This window comes from Hemicordylus capensis, chromosome 2, assembly GCF_027244095.1.
Source record: "Hemicordylus capensis ecotype Gifberg chromosome 2, rHemCap1.1.pri, whole genome shotgun sequence".
Lineage (NCBI taxonomy): Eukaryota > Metazoa > Chordata > Lepidosauria > Squamata > Cordylidae > Hemicordylus > Hemicordylus capensis.
Window position 1 is genome coordinate 147,129,324 of NC_069658.1, and position 23,222 is coordinate 147,152,545.

The 23,222-nt window shown below is 45.0% G+C and overlaps 1 protein-coding gene across 1 annotated transcript in view; it reads left to right on the top strand.

The window, feature by feature from the left end:
- Nucleotides 1-251: 251 nt before the first annotated feature.
- Nucleotides 252-23,222, top strand: part of SHB (SH2 domain containing adaptor protein B) — a 176,139-nt gene continuing 153,168 nt past the window's right edge. Inside the window, exon 1 of the mRNA XM_053301655.1 lies at nucleotides 252-1,416. Within this exon, the coding sequence (XP_053157630.1) occupies nucleotides 730-1,416 (687 nt within the window). The 5' untranslated portion in view covers nucleotides 252-729. The remainder of the gene's footprint in view (nucleotides 1,417-23,222) is intronic.

Consider the following 23,222-nt stretch of genomic DNA (forward strand, 5'->3'; position numbering starts at 1 on the left):
GGCAGGTGAGCGGCAGCGTCTCCGCTGCCCTTTTGGAGGTACAGACGTCTCTCTCACAATGGCAATGAAGCAAATCGACTGGCGCGAGGAGACACACACACACTTCCCCAGCTCATTGGTCCGGCCTCCTTCCATTCCCACTGCTGAGAGGAGGGCGGGGAGAGGCGCCTCCCCGCCGGTGCGTGTTGAGCGCAGGCTCGGCTGCAGCAGGCGCCGTGTGCATGAGTGCGAGAGAACGCGCGAGGAGGCGACAGCGAAGAGTCTCTGGAGCTGGATAGGGCCGCTCAGGCACGGCCGGGAAGGGAAGGGCGCCAGGGAGGAGTCGAAGCGCGGCGGAGGAGGAGCTGCCGCCGCCGCCGCTGCGCTTTGCTCCCCCCGCGAGGAGCTTGCCTGCGTCAGGTCCTGCTGGCAACTCGGCAAAGTTCAGAGGAGGCAGGAAAGCGGCGCCTTTGAGGCGAGAGGACAGCCGAGCCGAGCCCGGGCGAGAGCAGGGAGGAGGGCTTTCCCAGCGCGCCCGGGGAGCACGCGAAGGCGCCTCCCGAGGAAAAGTTTGTGGCAGGGCAGGAGGGTGGGCGGCTGGGCTGCGGAGCTTGGTCCCATGGAGGGGCTGGAGCTGCAGCAGCAGCCCGCGCCCGAGGAAGGCAAGAGCGCGCAGCCCTGAGCGGCGGCGCACGGTTCCTGAGGTCTCCATGGGCGCTGGTGGGGCGCCTTAGGCAGGCGGGTGCCGTCATGGCCAAATGGCTGAATAAGTACTTCAGCCTGGGCAACAACAAGACCAAGAGCCCCCCGCAACCGCCCCGGCCGGACTATCGGGACAAGCGCAACGGAACGGCGGTGGCGGGAGGCGGAGGGCACCACAACCATAACCACCACCATCACCACAACCACCACCACCACACGTCGCCCTGCTTCCCGCGCCACGACACCAACGACCTGCTCCGCGCCTATCGCGCGCAGAAGGAGCGCGACTTCGAGGACCCCTACAGCGGGCCCGGCTCGTCGCTGCGCAAACTTAGGGCGCTCTGCCGCCCCGAGTACTGCGCGCCTGAGGAACTGCTGGGCGAGCCGGCCGGCCCCAAGCCCTTCTCGTCGTCGTCGTGCTGCGGCGGCGGCGGCAGCGGGGCCGCTGCCACCACCGTCGCCTCGGCTTCTCCCCAGCTCTTCCGCAGCCACAGCGAGCGGCGAGCGGCCACGCCACCCGATACCGCTGCAGTCAAGTACATCTCCCCCAAACACCGGCTTATCAAAATAGAAAGCAACGAAGTCTGCAAAGGCGGCGGTGGTGGCGCCCCCCCTATCACCTGGAGCCCGCCGGGCAACACCGGGCCCGGGCAGAAGAAACTCAACAAGTGCGCGGAGCAGGCGGAGGTCGGCGGCGGCGGCAGCAGCAGCATATCTTGCACCAAGAAAGAGAAGGTAAGTGGCCTTGTCTTCTGGTATTTTTGCGATAGTGAAAAACGCAAGGAGGGCTACGCATGCCTTTGGTTTGGTTCTCGCACATGTATGTATAATATTTGCTTACTGTACACGTTAGTTGACTGGTTACTGAACGTGTGAACTGACTCAGTCGTGTGTGATCAGGTGATCACAAACGCTAATCTGTCTGTCGTGGCTTATTCACGTGTGATTGCAACACCATGCCTTGACTTTTATGTGTGACCCTTGACTTGAATGTGTGCCCTTCTGTTGAGAAGCATGGCATTTGCGGGATGTTAAAGTTCACTTTGTCATGTTATAATCTGTGCAAGCCAGTTCGTATCTGTAAGTTCTCACTTCTTCAATTGAATTTGCATGTGTGACTCAGCCTTTAGTCCCACTAACTCTTATTTTTATTGTTGACTTACCTAGTATCAGTGGTGTAGTAGGTACTATACAAAACATAGAAGTGACACAGTCCATTGAACTGGATGGGCAAGGCAGGGATGGAAAAGAGACCGGCAATTGACATTGTGGCGGGTGGGTTGAGAGAATCCGGTCATGTCAAAACATGATGGCAGGTGTCAGTGGCCATCATGTCAAGATACCATAGCCTATTCAGACATTAGGTTGTATATGTGTACAGGTGGCTGTATCTACATATATGTGTTTATGTGAATGACTGGATGGGCATTACTGTTAAAGGGGAACTTGGGTACCGGCTTCTTCAAATGCAGGGCACAGATTAGAAGCATACTACTGTACATGCGTTGAATGTAATGTGTGAATAATTGTAAGTGCATACATTTTACACAGATTGTACATGTTCAAGCATAAATGTAAACAGGGCTTAAGAGAGACAGGCAGTGGCACCTGCCACACACAAGAGGAGCATGACTGAGCTTGGGAAGGAATATCTCTCCTTTACTTGTAACCATTTTTTACTCAAGGGAGAATATTATTCTATTTTGTCCTCCTGATAGCGGTTTGGATAGGATAGGTGGAGAGATATGTGACTTGCCCAGGGCCACTTAAGTTAGTTTCATGGCTGAGCCAGGATTTGAACTTCAATTTTTCCTGTTAAAATCTAGTCCACTATCCACTATTTACCATACTGAACATCCTTCCTAAACTTCTCTAGATATATATGCATATGTCAGTTCTGTACAATTGTGTGTATTAGGCAGCTGCGGTGGCGGGCCGGGGGGGGGGGGGAGGGGGAGGTCATTTATGGAATAGACAATTTTCTGAAATGAGTGTTTTCTTAACAAAGGACCTGGTTACGAAGTATTTTACACACATCTGCTTTCCATACCTATTACACAGTTATCCACACTGTTCTTTGTGAAGTGTGTTTGTGTGTTGGGGGATGGTGTCCCTTTAGTAATCCCTTAGACGCTGCCTTTGACCATCCTTCACATGGGAAATGCTCTATCCATCTGCCTCTTTCTTTCCCTCTCTTTGCTGGGCCTCATAACAGCAGTGCTTCCCAGTGTCATTTTCTTTGGGCAGATACTATAGTTGGGCATGGGAACCGGGCCCAGATATTTCAGGCTTGACAGGTCTTTTGTCAACACCTCCTCCAGTTTCATGATGGACAAATTGCAGGTGTTGCCAGTTTTGTCTTCATACACTGGGGTTGTGGTTCATTAGATCTGAGCTTGGAACCTTTTGACCCATGTGTGAGTTGGTGAGCAATGCTCAGCTCTTAAGATGGTCTGGGTGTGGAGAGAGGTGAGGTCACTGGTCAAGGTGTTTGGCCTCTTCTGTGCACCAGGATGAATTGTCCAGTGACTCAGCTGGTTGACAGAAGGAAAGCCAACATGATCTGCTGCAATTGTATGCCACAAATAGTGATTGTATTTTCAGATCTGCAGAGAGGAGACATTTTAATCCCTCAGATAAAAGACTAGGGAAACAGAGATTGTTTGTACTGCAATAACCTGAGTCATATGTAAAGTACTTAACTGCTTGAGTCAGTACTGATGCTGTTAAGCGATTTTTTAAAAGGTGTGAACATCTAGGCATTTTAAGGTCTATTGTCACATGATTGTGCATAATGTTTGTCTCAGCAACTTCTTGGAAACCTAAGAGAAATGTTTTAATCAGTTTGGGTCTTGTGTTAAACTGTCATGTGTAGTGTGTTATAATTTCAGAAGAATCTTAGCATTAAGGTCATTTTGGGAGAGCAGTGATTGCTGTTCTAACATTGTGTGTTTGCAGTTCAGAGCTGAAGTTTTCAAACTAGTCTCATATCCTAGAAGAGGGAGCTTCATGGCCAGATGGTTCAGATTTCCTCTGGAGCTGATGGTCATGGAGATAACTTTGTCACAAACTGAAGTTATGGAAGGTTTCCTCACTGCATGACCAGAATCCAAAGAGCTGCTTTAGACAAGGAATTGTGCATATACATTCTTGACTCTTTTTTTCCTTTGAAAAGCAGTCATCTGTGCTAGCAGCTGCCAAACATTCTGCCTATCAGGGAATCCTTTCCATACTTAATTCCAGTAGTGTGCTGGTCAGATCTGTTGAGCTGTACTGTTGTCTCATGTGAGTGTCTGTCTTCTAGAGCCCACTCAACACTCCCAGGGCTTCATGTTGCAGAGGAAGATTGGTAGTGAGTGGATAAGGTATTTTCCAGCTAAGCATGCTTACCCTTTCATTTCTGATTTTTTTCATTGAGGAATGCATGATTAGAGTTCCCTGGAACACAGTTTGAAAATTGCTGTCACAAGTTACTTTTTATAAATGGCTTACCTTGAAGCATAGTGGGAGCTGTTTGAAATAGAGACATTCAAAACCCCGTCCTAGGTGCTTGGAACTAGCTGTGTCTTTGTATCCTGGCCCTTGTAATCAGCCAGGGCAGTACTGTGGAATAATACTGATATTCCCTTATCATGCTTTCAGTAGTCCTGGTCACAGGCTACACATCTTGTATGCACACTATGGATCAATCATGCTAAACTGAGTTAGGCTGTTGGCCCATTATTGCCTGTCATGACTGACAGTTGTGTCCCAGGGATCAGAAGCGGAGGTTTCCCCCTGCTACCTGGGATCCTTTAATTGACAAATGATTGGAATTGAATCTGAGACCTTCTCCATGTAAAGTATGTACGGTATTCCATGTGTTTGCTGGTCAATGGACCGAATAAAGATGATTGATTGGTATTCCATGTGCAAAACTATAGTCCCACCTCTGATGTTTTTCATTAAGCTGATTTTTTTGTCGGGGTGCCTATGGAGAAGTGTTCTTGGCGTGCTCAAGTAAATGTATATTAAGTAGACAACATAGACTGTTGCTTAATTGTCCCCAGGAGTTGTGGAGACATAGAATAGGAGAATTAGGTGGCAATAAGCTTGATAGACATGTTCATAAATAGGAGAAGAAGAAACTCGGCTGCAAAGGTAAAGCAGAGATCAAAGTTGAAAGTACCGTTATCAGTTGCAACACATTTATATACCTGAGTTTTTGTGGTGGAAGGTACAATATCTAAGCAAACAAATGCTAGAGGCATATGTAGTAAGCATCTGCTTTGCTCAAAAGTATTTCTACATATTTGCTAAATGTTGCAATCCTTTCTAGGTCTATGGCAGTGATATCCACTCTCTGGTCTGTAGGATGATGTAGCCCAGGGCTTGGGCTCTGAATGCTGCTGATATGCTGAGAAGTGGAAGAGTCTTTATAATTGGTAGTTTTTGTCTAGGGAAATAGATCCAGTTGAAAACTGTGGCTTTCTGATTATGTTCCTAGGCTTCTGAGGAAGCCTTGGGTTCCAGCCAGACGTTCAGTGCATGCACATGTGTGAGATATATATTAGGCGATACATGACACGCACATGCATGGTATGCTGGAGGTGCCTGGAGCTCAGTGCCGAGCCCAGTCAAAGGCTGCAGTGGCTCTGGGGCTCAGGTGAGTGTGGGGAGGTCTCTGGGGTGAGGAACGGTGGTGTATGTGTGTGTAGAGCAATACAGTACTGGCACACACATGCTCTGCACTGGTCAAACTAGTTTCATGTATGCAAATTAATATATTCACATGTATATCTTATCCCATTAGTTTTAGAGTAGGGAGATGTACAAAACCTGCCCCTTTATTTCCATGGAGCTTTTTGCTTTTCCTCTCAAGGGTGTTGGATATCCAAGGGGCTCCATGCAGTGTCTTAGGTTCTTCACTCCTTCTTGATTCTTATCTTATTCTCCTAACCACTATGCTACACATCTCTTGAGTCATAATAACGATTGGTATAGTGAAATTAATGATTGGTATAGTGCTTAAAACAAGCTATGTTTTTCATAGAGAATTAAAAGACAAGCTCCTGCTTAAAGGCTCACAGCTTAAAGTGCTGAGCCACATATTGTAACTGCCACAGTTAGGCTGTGGGGCTGCTGCTGAGCCGCATCTCCCTAGTTAAAGGTGTTGTGTGACATGATGTCATCATATTTGATGCTTCCCTGCCTTGCCTCACTTCGTTGATTGTCCCCTCCAGATTGGGGGAATGCGGAATGTGATGGTGTCATGCTATGGATCTTATTTAATGAAACTTTACCAGGGAGGTGTGGAGGAGAGATGAGGCAGTGGCCATGAATTTATGGTAATGTGTAGCATATTCCTAAGTATAGGAACTGCCCTAGGGAAGGGACAACAGAAACGGAAACCAGATTATGTGAGGGTGTGTTCATAAAAGAGTGGGCAAGCTTCATTACAAGTTGATGGAAGCTTGCTTTTTAAAAAAAGCTGAGAAATTGGGCGGGTGGCAAAGTAAAAAAACAACAACACAACAACCCCGAGGTCCTTTTAAAAGAGGAAAGTGAAGATCTGTGCACTCAGTAGGGGGACAAGAAATGTAACAGGGAATTTAAAGAACTTTAAATATTTGTTCTGCAGTATTGTGTTCTTGCACATTTCAGTGGGACTTGTACATGAGGGACTTCCCCAAAGGCATCCATGGTAAATTGTGTAAGCCCTTGGAAGAGGAGGTGTAGATAAACTGAATGGTGACACATTTCCATGACAAATATCAGTTGATAGATTATATCCTGTCCGTATATAATTCCAAATAAATCACCTTGTCAGAATAAAAGAAGATTAAAGTTCTGATAAAATATTTATTGTTGTGTCAGTCATGTACCTTTGAGTCACTGACTGGAACTGCTTGATTATTTCAGGGAAATGAGTGATTACATTGGAAATTTTCCTTCAAATTGGTTTTTTAAAACAGCCACCACCAATAACAGGTTGCACAGTTTTAAAAAAGAGAAAAAAGACCTGACTTCTTACAAACCCAGAAGCCCTATGCAGATATAACAGTCCTAATATGTATCACCGGGATTGTGCTGTGGTAGCACAGCCCTCTACAGGGTTCAATATTCTATTTGCCTTCTCTTGTCTCATGCATACTGCCCCCTCGGTTACATGATACACATTAACCATGATGTACAGAGTTCTATCTATATTGACATGAACTGTGGTTTTGGCTAACCAGGATTGCCCTTGTAACCAGAGCTTGAATCCAAGGTTTTGGGGTGGAATTGCAAACCCTGGTTCCAAGGAAACGTGATTAGAGTTAACTATGGTTGTTGCCAATGCAGATATAACACTTCTCCATGGTTAAAACAAACCATGGAAGGGAGGCTGATGCTTCCATGAGAGAGAGAATGTACGAGACTGTGATATGCTCCCAGTTTCCTAACTCTCGTTAGGAGAGTAGAAGGCAGTTCACATGACTATGAACTGGTTAGTACACACATCTTATCCAGCTTCAGGAGCTGTGCATGATCCCATTTTGTGATTGTGTGCGTGAGCAGCAACCTAAGCAGGAGGAGGGGGAAGTGATTGTTTGGGAGGTGGGTGCAGGCTCCAGTGTCATCTGACCCAGCGCTTTTACCCAACAAATTACCGAGGGTAGAGGAAACATTGTCGGATCCTGCGCCCTCCTCCTACCTAAGTTGCAGCTTACACATGATCACAAAACGGGAGCTCACACGGCTCTCAAAGCTGTGTCCTGCTCACTTTATGAATGTGTGAACTGCCTTAGTAATATCTGTATGCGGCCTTAGGTAGCCATTAAAACAAGAATTATGAAAGTAGCTAGCTGATTCTGCACAGAGCATCTGTGCGACAGTACACTCCTCCCACCCACCCCCATCTCCTGCCCCAGTCTCTCCTGCCCCAGTCTCTCCTGCCCTCCCCCGCCCCACCTCCTGCTGACCCCACACACAGCCTCTCACTTCACTGGGCAGTGGGCACTCAGCTGCTCCCAAAGGTGCCTTTCCTCCCTGCTTGTCATCCCTCAGTCGGTCAGCCGTTCACCTCCCTCAACCGCGACCCCTGTGGAGTCTCGCCAACCGCCTCCTGGTGCGCGCTCCTCCCTCCCGCCCCTGCACGTGTCACCCCCACTGGGCCCACCATTGGTTGTGGCTTCAGCTTGCCACATCCCCACGCATCCCCCTGGTCCGTCTACAGGAACACTCTACAGGAATTAATAATAATAGATAATTTGGTGTAATGTGTCATTTAATACACTATGCAATTTCATTTGTATTGATGTGACTTCAATTTCTTATACTTTGATAATATTTATGAAATTTCTAAACTGAATTATAATAACCCCCATATGTAGCAACCCAGGAATCGTTCTTACATACAGTACATATACATCATTTGGCTTTTTATCAGGTGCAAGTAAGCAGGTGATATTTTATAGGGCAAATGTGTGAACTGATTTCATGGGAATGCATTTCCATGATATGGAGTTCTCGGAAAGTTCTAGCTGTGGTATCTGAATTGTAATGGTCTATTCATACACATAAAGAACCCCTTGATGCTGTAGTTACTGGGCTTATGTGAGCCATCCTTTAGTAGAGCTGATCACTGCTGGTATCTCCCTGCTCTTCAAATATAGTTGTGTCTTGTGATCTTGGTTTTTTATTCAGTGACTTGCTATTATCTGGCAAATCTGTTTATTCCTCCTAATAAATAGTGGTCATGATAGCATGATAATCACCAGTGAGCTGAACCATCCTACAAGGGTGTTGGGTGGATCCAGTGGAATAACCATTACATACACAACTCTGGAGAAAGGGCAGGATGCTGATATTAAAAATGTATACCCGTATACTAGAACATGGACTCTGAATTGCCATGACTTAATATATAGCATGTGGCCCCTAAAATGTCAGATAGTTGAAGTGGCAAAGCTACTCAGGTTGTAGTAACTAAGAGACTGAACTGTGATCAGGAAACCTCCATTTTGAATTGCCATGAATTCATTGGGCAAGCCACCCATTCTCAGCTGCAGCTCCCTTCTGGGCGATATAATAATATGGATCTATCTTATAAGCTGCTGTCAGCATTACAGAAGTGCTTTGAATACCTGGAAAATGCTATTTAGTATTCAGTATTCAGATCATTACTACATAATTTTTCCTCTGGGGGTCTTATGATTATTGATATGCTATGTTTACTTATCCTTCTCTGGAGTTGATTGGATGTTCCATTCCTCGTTGCCCAATTTTCAAGGAGAAAACATTTAGTAATTTTTGATTGTATGAGATACATTCAAATATGAATGGCATGCAGGTTAGAATACACTTTTTTTAAAAAGCCAACCATAATTGCTGTAAAGACTTGTTTAATGATCATGGTTGAGACAAACATTTGTGTGTGTTCTGCTTTGTCTAATTCAGGGATGGAACAATTTCAATATAAAGCAGAATGCTTCTCTGACAGTTTAAGACTGTAGCAGAGTTTCTCTGAACTCTGAAGACACAGATCCAACAATGGAACTTTCCTTATTTTCCTGATTTAGTGACCTTTGATGATATTTCTGCTAACTTCTGTAGGAGTTGACTTCCTGAGCATTAGTGTTCAGAAAGGAAAACTACAAAGTGTTCCTTCAGCGTTTATCTACTTCCTCCTCAGTTGTGGCAGTGAAATCTCTCTGGCTTTCCCAGTGCCTAGAAGGGTACTGGGAAGTTCTGGAAGGTAGTGCCAAAGAACAGGTGTTGATAAAGTATGTTCTGAGGAATGCATTCACAAAGGTTTGCTGCAGATGTAATCGTTCCTGATCTCTTAATCATGATTAATAGATTGGGAGTGCCACTTGAGCTTAAGTCTGTGCCAGAGAGAGAACAAGGTATACAACAGTATGTACTACACTCAGTAAATATATATGCTCTTATCTTAAAGCATGTTTGGTTATATTCTATCTGGCAGGGCTTGACAAATCCCAGGCACTGATGAGGAACCATAGTGTCTAAACTAGGACATTCAGAGGTAGAGTTAAATAAAAATATTTATCCCTGGCAGTCCTAATCCTCTCCCTCCACAACGTTAGTGACTAAGTCTGGTAATTTTGTCAAGTGTCCATTGTTTGGACTGGCTCCTAAATCCAAATAATATTTGTCAAGGCCTGCTGTATGTGTCTTGTGAAATTTAGGCATGGAAGGAGTGACTCATTCATTTCCAAATACATTGCTATTATTTATTATGTGTTTAATGCCATTTGAGTAATGTACGTGTTTTCCCCTGCCAATTTTATCTTCTCAGCAACTTGGTGAAGTAAGTTAGTCTGAGGGTTACTGACTGGCCCAAGATCATACTCTCATGGTTTGAACTGTATGACTGAGCAGGGATTTAAACCCAGCTCTCTAAGCCCAAGTCTCTCCTGTTCCAAGTCCAGCATTCTTTCCACTGTACCATATTGTCTAATAGTGTTTGTATGACCTGGTAGGGCTCTGCCTCCAGGACTGTAGTCCTCTATCATGGTGCCATATCTAATGTTTGAAAGTTATTTTATAAAGTACTGATTTCTGCCCCAATACTTGAAAGGCAAATCCTTTAAATGCTGAGTCAAGCAAAAGATCATTTCTTTAGGAATATCTGACTTGATTTAGTGATGAAAAAATTCATGCTGATCCTTCACTGTCAACCAAACTATGCCTGTGCAGGTTTATGCAGTGGCCTTGAATAACCTCTCTCTTCTAAATGACTAAAGAATCCAAACTTGTTGGGAAATGAAGCTGTACAAGAAAAACAGGTATTGGGTGAACATCGAGACTAAAACATCGAAGGCTTCTAAGACAAATTCCAAATGTGCACACTTGCATGATCCATGTAGGTCTCCCGCGTGGAATGTAAATATAACATTTTAGCTACAGAATCATCATCTGCTTATTAGATTATCTCTTTGACAAATGGTAGGAACTCACTGCGATTGTCTTGCACTTCTTGAAATCATGTTGTGGAAGTAAATCTTCCAGGGAGCTGTGTTATCTTGAATCTCTTATGTGTCAGATGATCTGGGACTTGAACTGGGCATTTCATGGCTTGTGACTGAGATGCAGCTTGCTGAGCTACCCAGGATTGTGTGTGCTTGGATTTCAGGCGCTGTTTCCTGTACAGAGCCACCTAATGGTGCAGCAGGGAAATAACTTGCCTAGTGAGCAAGAGGTTGCCGGTTTGAATTCCCACTGGTATGTTTCCCAGAATATGGGAAACTCCTATATCGGGCAGAAGCGATACAGGAAGGTGCTGAAAGGAATCATCCCACACTGCACTGGATGAGGCAATGGTAAATCTCTCTTGTAGTCTACCAAAGACAATCACAGGGCTCTGTGGTCACCAGGAGTTGACACCGACTTGACGGCGCAACTTTTCTTTACTTTTCCTGCACAGAGGGAACAGAGATGTGCAACATTCTCCTCTGCAGTTGTTGTCAAGCAGTATAAGACCTTTGGTTGGGACTGGTCTTGTCTAAATACTAGGTGCCTGACCTGTTCTTCTGATCATGTCAACAGAGCAGAAACTCGCCCCTGCAGCGCTCCAGCTCCTGACTGCAGGAGGGAGCCCCTGTCTGGTCACCCACATAGTGCTTGTGCCATGTTAGAAAATAGGTTAGATTAATGCTGTTAATCTTAGCCTAAAATTAGCTTAAAATTAAGCTACTTGGCTCAGTTTAAATCCCTCTGTTGTGTTTTTTCCTAAACTGCATCTTATCTTGAGATATATAGGTATTCAGTAACCCAAAAACCTTCAGTTTAAGATTAGAGTGAATATGCTTTACAGTAGAAATGGCAAGTTAAGGTGCCTATCTTAACTCCTGCACCATATAGGCTGTAAAGACTTTGTACAGTCTGGAATATGATGATGGCTTTAGAAATGAGGTTCCATGTACCCACACTTTGTCTTGATCAGAGATGCAGGCAGAAATTCATCAGGGGCATCTCTAGGAAGTTTTTAGGGAAATTGCACCTGTTAAATGTCTGCCTGGATGCATCCCTCCCCAGCCCAATGTCCAACGGAAAGATCAAGGCAAAGTGTGGGTACATGGATCCTCATTTCTAAATATATCTAAATATATAAGCATGATCCCTTGAATAGTACAAAAACTGGCAGGCCTGCTTCCTATTCCTTTGTATATTTGGCCTTTCATTTCTCTCTCACTCACACAAATACACAGAGCTGCTATTCACACACACGTGCCCTGTAGACCCGCTACAGATAAATAGATATTTCTGAAATGATGTTTGGGTTGAAAAGAGTAGAGTTGGGGGGAAATGGTTCTCAGGAGGAGACAGGATTTTCAAGACATCTGTTTTCCTTCTTCTTCTCTAAAAGGTCCTGTTGTGTTCTTAGCATAAGCTGCAATCTTGACTTTCAAAATTGCAACGTAGACCTCTTCAAATCTATGGGGAAGTTCTACTACTATTGACTTGAATCCAGTAGGTACACTCAAATACCATTAAAATCTTATGTGAAAAACTTATTTAATATTTAAAAAAGACACTGGCCAAGATAAAAAATATGCACACCTAGTTCTGTGTGATCAAAGGAGGGGGATCGGTTTGAGTTTCTTGAACAGACTTTCCTTCTGCCACATAGCAAACCTCTTTCTAAGCTGTGGGGACCTTCAAAAGCAGATTATAACATGGCACAGGTCTATGCTTTCAAAGGAGAAAAACGTCAAGAGTCCTATGAGGCATGTCTGTGTCCTTGGACGTGTTTGAAATACTTATTTAGATCATGACAGATAACTTAGTTTGAAAGTCTTGGCTGTGTATTAAATATTTGAGGTTCTAGGCAGGCATGGCTGATTTTTGTTGCTTTACAAGGAAGGCAAGGATCAAGACAAGGAGAGTTGAAACTATTTGAGTAAAACTTGTTTAATGTCAAAGTCAAAATAAGATTTTCCTTTCCCCTCCCTTTTATTCATGGAGGTTTTCCCTCCTCATCTGGACAATTTTGTTCTAAATCAGTTGATAACTTTAAAAAAAAAGTTCCTTAAAGGAAGTGGCATTCTGTTGCCAGTGCCTTATAGTATTGGCTAGATATGGAATGTATCTGGACAGGAGGATGCATCTTCTTGTCTGCTAAGTAATTCCACTAATGTATTGGGGGGTTGGCAAGTAATGTGGAAGATGCTCTTAAAATGGCACACAGCAACTGTTGTTTGACAGGGTGTCTACATTTGGCTATAACGGTCTGACTAATGTAGGGTTTTTCAATCTTCTCCCTGTTGCCTTTAGGTTTTGTGGCATGTGCACATTTCCCTTGATCCATTTTGTGCTTGGACTCCATCTTGTCAGCCGCTAAGGCCTGATTTAGTGCCACATCCGCTAACCTCTTCTGAAAAGGAAGTAGGGAATGGTGTCAAGCCTTACTTGGATGGCATTTGCTGCTCTGATATTAGCAAGTGCTAGGGCATCATCTTTAACTTTTTAAGTGGCCCTATATAAATAAATCAGAATGGGGCCCATTGCTTGAAAGGCCAATATTTCCAATTATTTCAGAAAGACAGAAACACATTTAATGACATACTGCAGATGCATTCCTTGACTTGACTGGGTGCTCAGAATTTTCTAGGTTATTAAAATTAAGCTTGTGTTGGAAACACGCACTCATATTTCCCCATTTATTTATTTTAATCAGTTGTTGCACTTACCCTGCTTACTCTCCAAAGAGCCCAGAGGGGCATACAAATGGTTTCCACCAAGTGGTGTCTTGTCTAGACAGGTTACAATGCCAGCCATATACAGAAGGACCAAGCCTTCAGACCAGTGTGGGAACTAGATGTTATGAGGAAAATGCAGGGCTCCCAAAATTCTATCATTGTGGAGGCTGAGTGGTGGGCAGAGAATTAGTAGGTGGTAAGTAATTTTTTGACAGTTCCTGTGCTTGCTGCTTCTCCCCATTAGTTTCCCCCCAGTTGAGTGAAAGCAGAAGTATATCGGGCTGCAGTAAAGTGGCCTGCCGGTGGGTGGCATATGCCTGTAAGAATCAGCTGGCATGGAAGGGATTCGGTACTCTTGTCCACTGTTGTTCTCCTCTAAGTCCCCCCTGCCTGCTGAGAGAACTTAAGGTTCCAGGCATTTAAAATATACTTGGGGACAGAAAAGTTATTCACTTCTAAGGTATTGCCTCTGGTGGGGGTTCGGGCTTTATTGTTATAGCCGGCAGATGATACCGTTGTGCCTTTCCTCTAACATTTTCTTTAGAGCTGGTTCATGTTTGTCATTTAATGACTCCAGATAAAATGGTGACTTGCCTGTGTAAATGAGGCCTTGGAATGTGTTCATGATGTCTTCTCCAATACCTACCTTCTTTACCATGTGGTCCCAATCCACTTCCTTAATTTGTTTTTTCCCCTCAGTCAAGAGGACTGGAATGTTGAAAAACCTCTTTCATGAAGTTATTGATAACTGTCAACTGCTAGAGCAGGGATTCTCAACGTTGGGTCCCCAGATGTTATTGAACTTTAGCTCCCATAATCCTCAGGCCCAGTGGCCTTTGGCTGGGGATTATGGGAGTTGAAGTCCAATAACATCTGGGGACCCAACATTGAGAATCACTGTGCTAGAGCATTTGTAAAACAGTTTTCTTAGGAAATGGAAAAAGTAGAAACTTTTGGTTGTGTGCAATGTCTAAACACATCGCAGAAGGGAGTTTTTTTGCTGTCCTTGTCATACAATATGGAGGGTATATTAGGCTGGCAATGTAGATGCCATTCTTCTGGAGGCTGGGAAGAAAATCTATTAAGGAGCATAATTCCTGGGCAAAAGAATTCATTTTGTCTTTATAAAATTAGTGCATGTTTTAAAATCCTATCACAGGAATCACTCCTAGATAATGTTTTGTGGTGCAGATGTGGCCTCAGAAATTGGAGTGGAATCCAGTTTTCCAAGTACTTGTTTAGAAAGCTATTGCATGGCCAAGTGTAGTTCCCAAATAATATGCTTTCTCCCTAACAATGGCTGGCATACAACCCTGTTCACTAAATTGATTGCGATGTTCATTGTATTATTCTGAAAGAGGTGAAGATGAATGAATCTGTTTATGTGGATTATTTAGATACTGTACTGGGAATGTTCAGATATTATGTTGACAGAAATATGGACCTGCAACATGATGTTGCATCATGGTGTGCACGTGTTACTTGAGTCTGTATTAGGGATGTGCATGAACTGGTTTGTACACTTCCAGGAGGCAGGGGGCTCCTTTAAGGGGCAGGGAGGGTGCCCTTAGCTGCCCCACCACCTTTCCCCCCTGCCGGCGCTCTCCCCAAAAGCGTTGGTGCGGGGCTGCAGCATACCTCCCTGCAGCCCTGGTCAGCATCGTACCGAAAATGGCCGATGTGTGTGTGGGGGAAAAGGCGGTGGGCAGATAAGGGCACCCTTCCTTCCCTTTAAAGGATCCCTCTTCGCCTCTGAACTGGCTCAAATGCCAGCATTCTGAACTGGTTTGGCACTCCAGAAAAGGAGCGCCGAACCAGTTCGTGCACATCCCTAATCTATATGTGAGCATGACCAAAGTTTTAGGCATCTTTGCCACTCAGAAGAAGAAAGGGTTTTCTTGAGGGAGTATTCTTTGGTGAGAAATTTCTGTCTTTTTGTTCAAGTCTTGTCCCCCTTCTTACCACTGAGTTCCATTAGTTCCACCCACGTGATTGTCTGTTAACTGCCCTCTAAATCTGTGAACATTCTGCTCCTTTGAGTTACTTTAGGGCAGTTCTAGGATTCCCCCCTTCTTGGGTTTTTTTCTTCAGATTTCTGTGAATCCAGCATATCTGCGAGATAACCCAAGTCTGCCGGTACTTCCCTCTCACCTACAAGTGTTCCAGTTACGGCCCATAAGGATCATAATGTTTCTGGTTCTTTTGGAAATGGATATAAAGATATATTGTATAAGACTTTGAAGAGAAAATTTTGAAATTGGTATGAAGAAGAAGGTTTTAACATTCTAGATGTTCAAAACACTGCATTTATATTATCTCAGTATTGAGGGCTATTTCATTTTATTTGTTTGTTTGTTTTGTTTGTTTTATTCAATTTCTATACCGCCCTTCCAAAAATGGCTCAGGGTGGTTTACATAGATAAATAATAAATAAGATGGATCCCTATCATCAAAGGGCTCACAATCTAAAAAGGAACATAAGATAGACACCAGCAACAGTCACTGGAGGTCCTGTGCTGGGGGTGGATAGGGCCAGTTACTCTCCCCCTGCTAAATAGAGAATCACCACATTACATTTCTAGCTACTGCAGTCCTCAAATTTTGAAGGCAAGCATCCCAGTTTGACCTTGAAAATGGGAGATGCAGGATTTGAACCTACAACCCAATGGACTGACTCCTGGAGAAAATGAATCAATCCACTAAGTTATGCATGTATTCTAGGCCTTTATAAAAGTCAGCTGCATTTGCTTTCATTCTTTCCATGTGACCCTGGCCTCTCCCCTTCCTTGTTGTGTTTTGCCTCAGTGTACCTCAGGGAACTGTCTTTTAAAGGTTTGCTCTGTTAAGCATTGTATATATTGGTTGATACAATACAATCAATCAATCCAGTATGATATTAAGTGTTACATTTATAACCTTTTATTTCTCAGGAAGGCAGTGAAGGGCAAGCCCACCCCCTTCAGAGTCATGGCAGTTAGTTCCACTTTTCCGAGCTTTCTTGGAGAACTCTTGGAAAACCTTTTGGTTTTTCCTCTGAATTCTCCAAGTGCATGACACCCCAGCCTTTCCAAACTTAAACTTGCACAACTCTTGTGGTGCGAGAGAGTTGCTGCTAAGGCCTGGAGCCAGCAGCCACAGGAACAGGCACTCTGTACAAGCAGCCTGGCCAAATTGTGAGACCTCCACTGCTACCACAAAGCCTCCTCACCATTGTCCCCCTCACAAGAATAGGTTTTGGGAAGATGAGGGCCAATGGTAGGTAGTACTAGCCTTGAGTCTGGGGCCCCAACTCTGGAATTGTGGGCTTGGCTTATAATGTGCTGAAGCAGACCAAGCTCTTGAGTTCGCAAACACTAGTTTCCCACTTGTGAATTATTGTGCCATTGCTAGTGGAAGTTGGTTATATGCATGGTGATCTACAGCTTTGGCCACATCTCAAAGCAGTCTATGTTCCCAGTGTCAATTAGTCAGAATTCCTATAACACTGGGATTTCTCTACGGGCTCAGTAGTCTGATCTTGGAGGAAACAGTCTATATTAGGTAGGGTGTTTAATTTTATCATTTTGTTCTTTGTAAATTGTTTTGACTGATATTTGTAGGCCGTCTTGGAGACCCCCATGAGGACCCAAAAGGTAAGATATGAACATTTTAATAGGGTGGTGTCAGAACATTTACATGGTAGAAGTCTTTTCCTATAAACTCTCAGGACTCCCAAACTGTGGTACACTCTGATGAAAGATACAGAATCAAATAATGTGTATTGAACATTGTGAAGGGGAAGGTTGTTTTCTTAAGGCTACAGTGTAGGATCTTTCCTTGAACATTATGCTTATTTGTGTTGAAGCAGGATCCCTAAGATGGAGCTGATGCTTGCATTAAGCCCACAGAGCTGAAATGTCTGTCAGAAAACTGTCAGATCTATGTTAATATTTATGCTGCATGAAAAATGGAGCTAGTTATGCGTGCCCATTTCTGTCAACTGATTTGAGATATATGGGTGGGAGAATGCATGCTTCCTTAGTGCTTGCACAACAAACTAGTTGAAGGCAGACAAAGACCAAATCATAGCAATGATACTGGGCTTAAGCTGGGTTCATGAAGTACAAAGGCCTGGATGTTTCATCCTGCTTCTTGTTCCCTGCCCAGGATCACAAGGTGGAAAGAACATGTCAATGGAAGTGGGGAGGGGGTCTGTTGATCAACATTCTCAACAGTTGGCAAGACAAGAGAGAGACTTTTCTTATGTAGCATCCTCAGTAGCAATGGCCATCTTCACAAAGGAACCATTTGCCCTTTGCTCTCAAGCAACTGCTGCCATAATAGACAACTAAGGTCTATGTACTTTGTTAAGAGAGCTGCAACTTCTCTCAACACAGAGATTGATGTGTGTATGTGTTGGAGTGACAGCTCTTCCCCTCCCCTCCCCACCCCAATCCACCCTTGGAGCAAGCCCACCTTGGATTCTCTGCCAAGTATGTATGTAGGTATGTAGGTAGGTATGTATGTATGTATGTATTTCATGTATCAACTGCCCCATCCAGAGGCTCTGGTGTACAATAAGTATTCAGAACGTGGGTGCATAGTTCGTTCCTCAGAATCCCAAATTGTCAGAATATATTAACAGTGAGGTGTTGTGTGTACAGCTTTAAATGCAAAGTGCAAGTCACTGTGTTACAGCAGGTGGTGTAACTGGCAACATGTGAAGCCTGTTAACAAGTAAAAAGGCCCTGAGTATCGGCCTGTGGTGATTGGTCACTACTTGTATAAGAGTAAAGCTCAAACCAGAGCAACTTGTCCACAGTGGTAAATGCTGCACCACTGTGGTCCACCCGGCTGCTGCTGTATATATGCTGCTGTATATGTGCCTTATGTATATGAATGACTATGTGTAGCTGGACTTACTGAGACAATACATCATGTAAGTGTCCTCAGCTTCAATATATTCCTTTGTTGAAGTTTTACCTGTGTGTGGAGTGTTCTTACTCAACCAAGTGGGACACAGGTGATTTACTCTGCAGTAGGGCGCAGCACCCAACACAAATGGCCAGAGGTTTCCTCCTAATGTGACATAGTGTAAAAAATGTGTACTACTCAGGACCACCTGAGATTCTGCTTAATGAGAATCATAGTTGCATGATGATTCCAGGGTGATCTGGGTAATCTGAACAGCTGAGGAGCTGGTGGTGGTGAATCATCCCAGCTCATCCTATCTTATCTGAGTTGTAACTCATTACCCAACAATAGAGCCATACTAAGCTTATCTCTGTGATAACTATCTTCTATCTATCTATATATTTATTTCTCCTAGGTGTACCTTTCGCTAATCCCATGTGTGGCAGCTCTCGTAATAGTTCATGGGCAGCTGCTGGACTAGTGACGGGTGTGGAGATAGCGACAGGTGGCCGCCACCAGGCCGGCGGGCGGGGGGAGGGGGAGAGCGCCCTCTGCCAGGCTGGCGGGCGGGGGGAGGGGGAGAGCGCCCGCTGCCAGGCCGGCGGGCGGGGGGAGGGACAACAGAAACAAAATCTACACAAGATGGAGGTGTTGGCCAGAGAATGACTGATTCAAAGCGAAAACATAAGCTCTTCTTGCATTCTTCTTGAAAGTGCAAGTCTAATGTGGAGTGTTCCCAAATCCAGCCTTACTCCTAAATGTTCAAGTGAGAGCTATGGTCAGGGATGCTTCGCCCAGCTTCAGCTGGTGTACCAGCTGTGCCCATTCTTGAACTGGTCAGATCTGGCCTGTGGTCCCATCAGATTCATTACTGCCTTCCAAGATTTTCTCCATAGGAAAGAATGGAGGTTTCAGCAGCCCCATAACTGCACTTGGGGGGTGCTGGGGTGGCCCAGAGCGAGGGTGCCAACCACCCCCATGGGTTGCTAACACATGGGGTACTGGGTTTTGTTGTTTCTGAAGTGTTCTGAGTGTAGATTCTTTGGTAGCATATAAGATTTTCAATGACAAACCATGAATCCACTCTCATTGCTAACCCTAAAGACACATAAACTTCAAAAATCACTTAAAAACCAGCCCTTTGCCCAATTCCTTTCAAATAATTCTGATAGCTTCCTTGCCCACCCTAGGAACTACCAACCACGACACTCCGCTCTAGGACACTCCTTTCCGCCCGACAGGAAGCTATACATTTGCTGCAATCCTCATTATTCTCTATGAGGAATTCAAAAATAATTTTAAAATTCACCAATAATCAGAGGAGTGTCCGATTGCCTTGGAACTTTGTGGGTGGTAGGCACCCCTGGGTATCTACCACCCACCCCACTTTTGTGCCCCTAGGTGCTCCACAATAGGGGATATGGGCTGGTTCGGGTCCCATTATACCCTATGAGAAAAATAATTGAAAATATTTCAAATATTCATTAAAAAATCATAGGGGTGTCCGATTGCTTTGGGGTTTGCATGGTTGTTGGCACCCATGGGTGCTCCACAATAGGGAATAATGGGCTGGTTCGAGTCCCATTATACCCTATGAGAAAAAAAATAATTTTCAAAAATTCATAAAAAATTGTACGAGTGTCCGATTGCTTTGGGGTTTGGGTGGCAGGTACCCCTAGGTGCCAGCTACCACCCTACCCATTTTTGGATGTCCAAACCAGTTAGAACCTAACTAAGGGGAGGTTCGAGCAAAATCAAAACTGAACCACCCCCTCCTGGTTTGAACCTGGTTCGAATTCGAACCGAACCGGGCAAACCGGTTTTGTGCACATCCCTAGAGGAGGGGATTGGGAGAAGGTGGTGGGCCAGCTTTCCGGTCGGCCTGCAAGCCATAAATTGTGTGTGGGGGGGAGAGGAAGCGGGCCGGCCAGTCAGCCCATCAGGAAGTGCGGGGAGGGGAGTGAGAAGTGAGCAGGAGGGTGGGTGGAGGGGAAGCGGCCGGCCAGAAAGACAGGCATACCAGCATGGGGTGGGTGGGAAACAGTGGTGGTGGCTAGGCCAGCCGGCAGCACAGATGCTCTGCACCCGGCCTAGCTAGTCACAATGATATGAGTGCAAAATTTACCTTAAACTGCAGGGTAATCTTATTAGGCATTTCAGTATGCTAATTTCAATAGGCATTCAGTGTCAGTTTCTGAAAATTTCTCTCAGTGGCACTGCTATCTTATCAGATGCACTGACGAACCTGTTAGCTCAGCAGTGCAGAGGCTGCCTTGAGTCAAACAGAACATGTGGTAATATGAATACGACAAATATTTATATACCACTTTTCAACAAAAGTTCCCTAAGCTTTTTACATAGATATAAATGAATAAATAAAATGGTTCCCTGTCCCAAAGGACTCACAATCTAAAACATAAAAAATCGTAGGGGTGTCCGATTGCTTCGGGGTTTGGGTGGTTGTTGGCACCCATGGGTGCTCCACAATAAGTAATAATGGGCTGGTTCGAGTCCCATTATACCCTATGAGAAAAAATAAAAATAATTTTCAAAAATTCATTAAAAATCGTACGAGTGTCCGATTGCTTTGGGGTTTGGGTGGTAGGTAGCCATGGGTGCCAGCTACCACCCCACCCACTTTTGGAGGTCTGAACTGGTTTGAACCAGTTCGAATCGAACCACCCCCTGGTTCGGTTCAAATTCAAACCTGCAGCTCGAACTTGATGGCTGGTTCGGTTCGAATTCGAACCTTTGAACCACCCTGGTTTGAATTTGAACCAGTTCGCACATCCCTACCCTCCTCCCAGCGGGCAGGGTAGCTGGGCCAGGTCAGCCCTCTGGTGGCTGTGCCAGGGCCAGGCCAGCCCGCTGCCACCTCTGGCCTGCTCCTCCTCCCAGCCTCTTTCCCCACTGACTGGTCCGGGGGTCGGCACTCTCTTTCCCTGCCCAGCGGGTGGTGCTCTCCCGGTGACACATCAAACACCCCCTCTCCCCACCAAATGAGCCTGCCTACTGTACCAGTCAAGTTGTGCCTCATGTAAATTTGTCTTAAAGCAAAATGCAAATCTTGGACTTTCCCATAGAACTATCTCTGTTTGCCCCAGAGACTTGCTTTCTATTTCCATCTCTAGCCACTGACTGATTGAGGGCTGCCATGGCCAGACATCACTGGGTCAGCAGCTGGAAGAGGAGGAGAAGCTGTTTCATCCATCAAGCACCCTCCCCCAACCTGGTACATACAATCAGCTGGACTCAGGGGCATAGCGAGGTTCCCGGTGGCCAGGGGACAAAGCTAGGCAGGGGGCCTCCATCACAAGCTTATCCCTCCTTACCCTCCCCCCACAAGCCTTTTCCTCCCTATCTCTTGAAATCACCATTCAGTGAGTCTTTTGGGAGGGTGGCTGCAGCAGCACTTGTTTGATGGCACGGATTGGGGCCAGGCATGGGGCCGCCGGGGCCGCCATCCAGGCGGCGGTGGATCGGGGCTACGCAGCCCCTCCTCTGGCGGGAGGTCTCTCTATCAAATTTAAAAAGTCCAAAAGTTCATCAATAAGATGGGAGAAGTCCCAGTCAATATTATTTATTTACATTTATATCTTGCTCTTCCTCCAAGGAGTCCAGAGCAGTACATGGTTATGTTTATCCTTACAACAACCCTGTGAGGTAGGTTAGGTGGAGAGATACATGACTGGCCCAGAGTCATCCAGTGAACTTCATGGCTGAATAGGGATTTGTCCAAGGCCACCACTCTAACCCCTATGCCATTCTGGCTCTTCCCAATATCTTGTTTTAGCCTTAGGGATAACATGTAGTTTTGCCAGCATCTGTTCATGGATATACTGTTAGCTGCTCCCTTCAGCTAACAGTAACCCTATCCTTAAATTGGGTAGAAGTAAACAGTATACATGATATTTTGTTAAATACTACATTTGCCACTGAAGACTCAATTAGAGTTGAAATGTGTCTGGCAACAGAATATCCATGAACAGATGCTGGCAAAATTATGTTATCTCTTGGCTAAAACAAGACATTGGGAAGATTGACTAGGACTTCTCCAATCCTAATGGTGAACCTTTTGGACTATCGGACTCTTTAATTTGATATAGAGACCATCTTAATGACTATGTTGTGTGTGTATATAGATATAGTATTATTGATTGAGTTTCATAACTCCCTAGGTTACTGGACAGTGTTCTCTAAGAGTATAGTTTTATTATAATTTTTTTGACGCCTCAACATATTGCTGCATCCATATAAGGCTTTGTTTTTTTGTGTATCAGAATGCTGATGACACCCAAATCTATTTCTTCATGTCAATACCATCAGGAGACGGCACAATCTCCCTACATTCCTGCCTGGAAGCAGTGATGGGCTGGATGAGGGATAACAAACTGAGACTGAATCCAAATAAGAAGGAGGTACTTATTGTGTGGGGTCAGGAGACAATTCTTACCTGTGGTTTCAGGATGGGGTCATACTTCCCCAGAAGGAACAGGTACACCGTATGGGGGTGCTTTTGAACCCAAACCTTTCCCTGGTGTCTCAGGTTGAGGTAGTGGCCAGACGTGCTTTCTATTAGCTTTGGCTGATACGCCAGCTGTCCAGGCTTTTTTGAGATAAATTACCTCAGGACAGTGGCACATATGCTGGTAACCGCCAGACTTGACTACTGCAATGTACTCTATGTGGTGATGGCTTTTTATGTAGTCTGGAGACACTACACTGGCTCCCAATAAGTTTCCGGGCAATATACAAGGTGCTGGTTATAGCCTGTAAAGCTTAAACAGCTTAGGCCCAGAGTACTTAAGAGAACGTCATCTTCACTATGAGCCCCATCACCCATTAAGATCATCTGGAGAGGTTCGTCTGTAGTTTCCACTAGCTCGTCTGGTGGCTACACAGGGACAGGCCTTCTCTGTTGCCACCTTGATACTCTGGATGGTACTCTTATTTCAGTGCTCT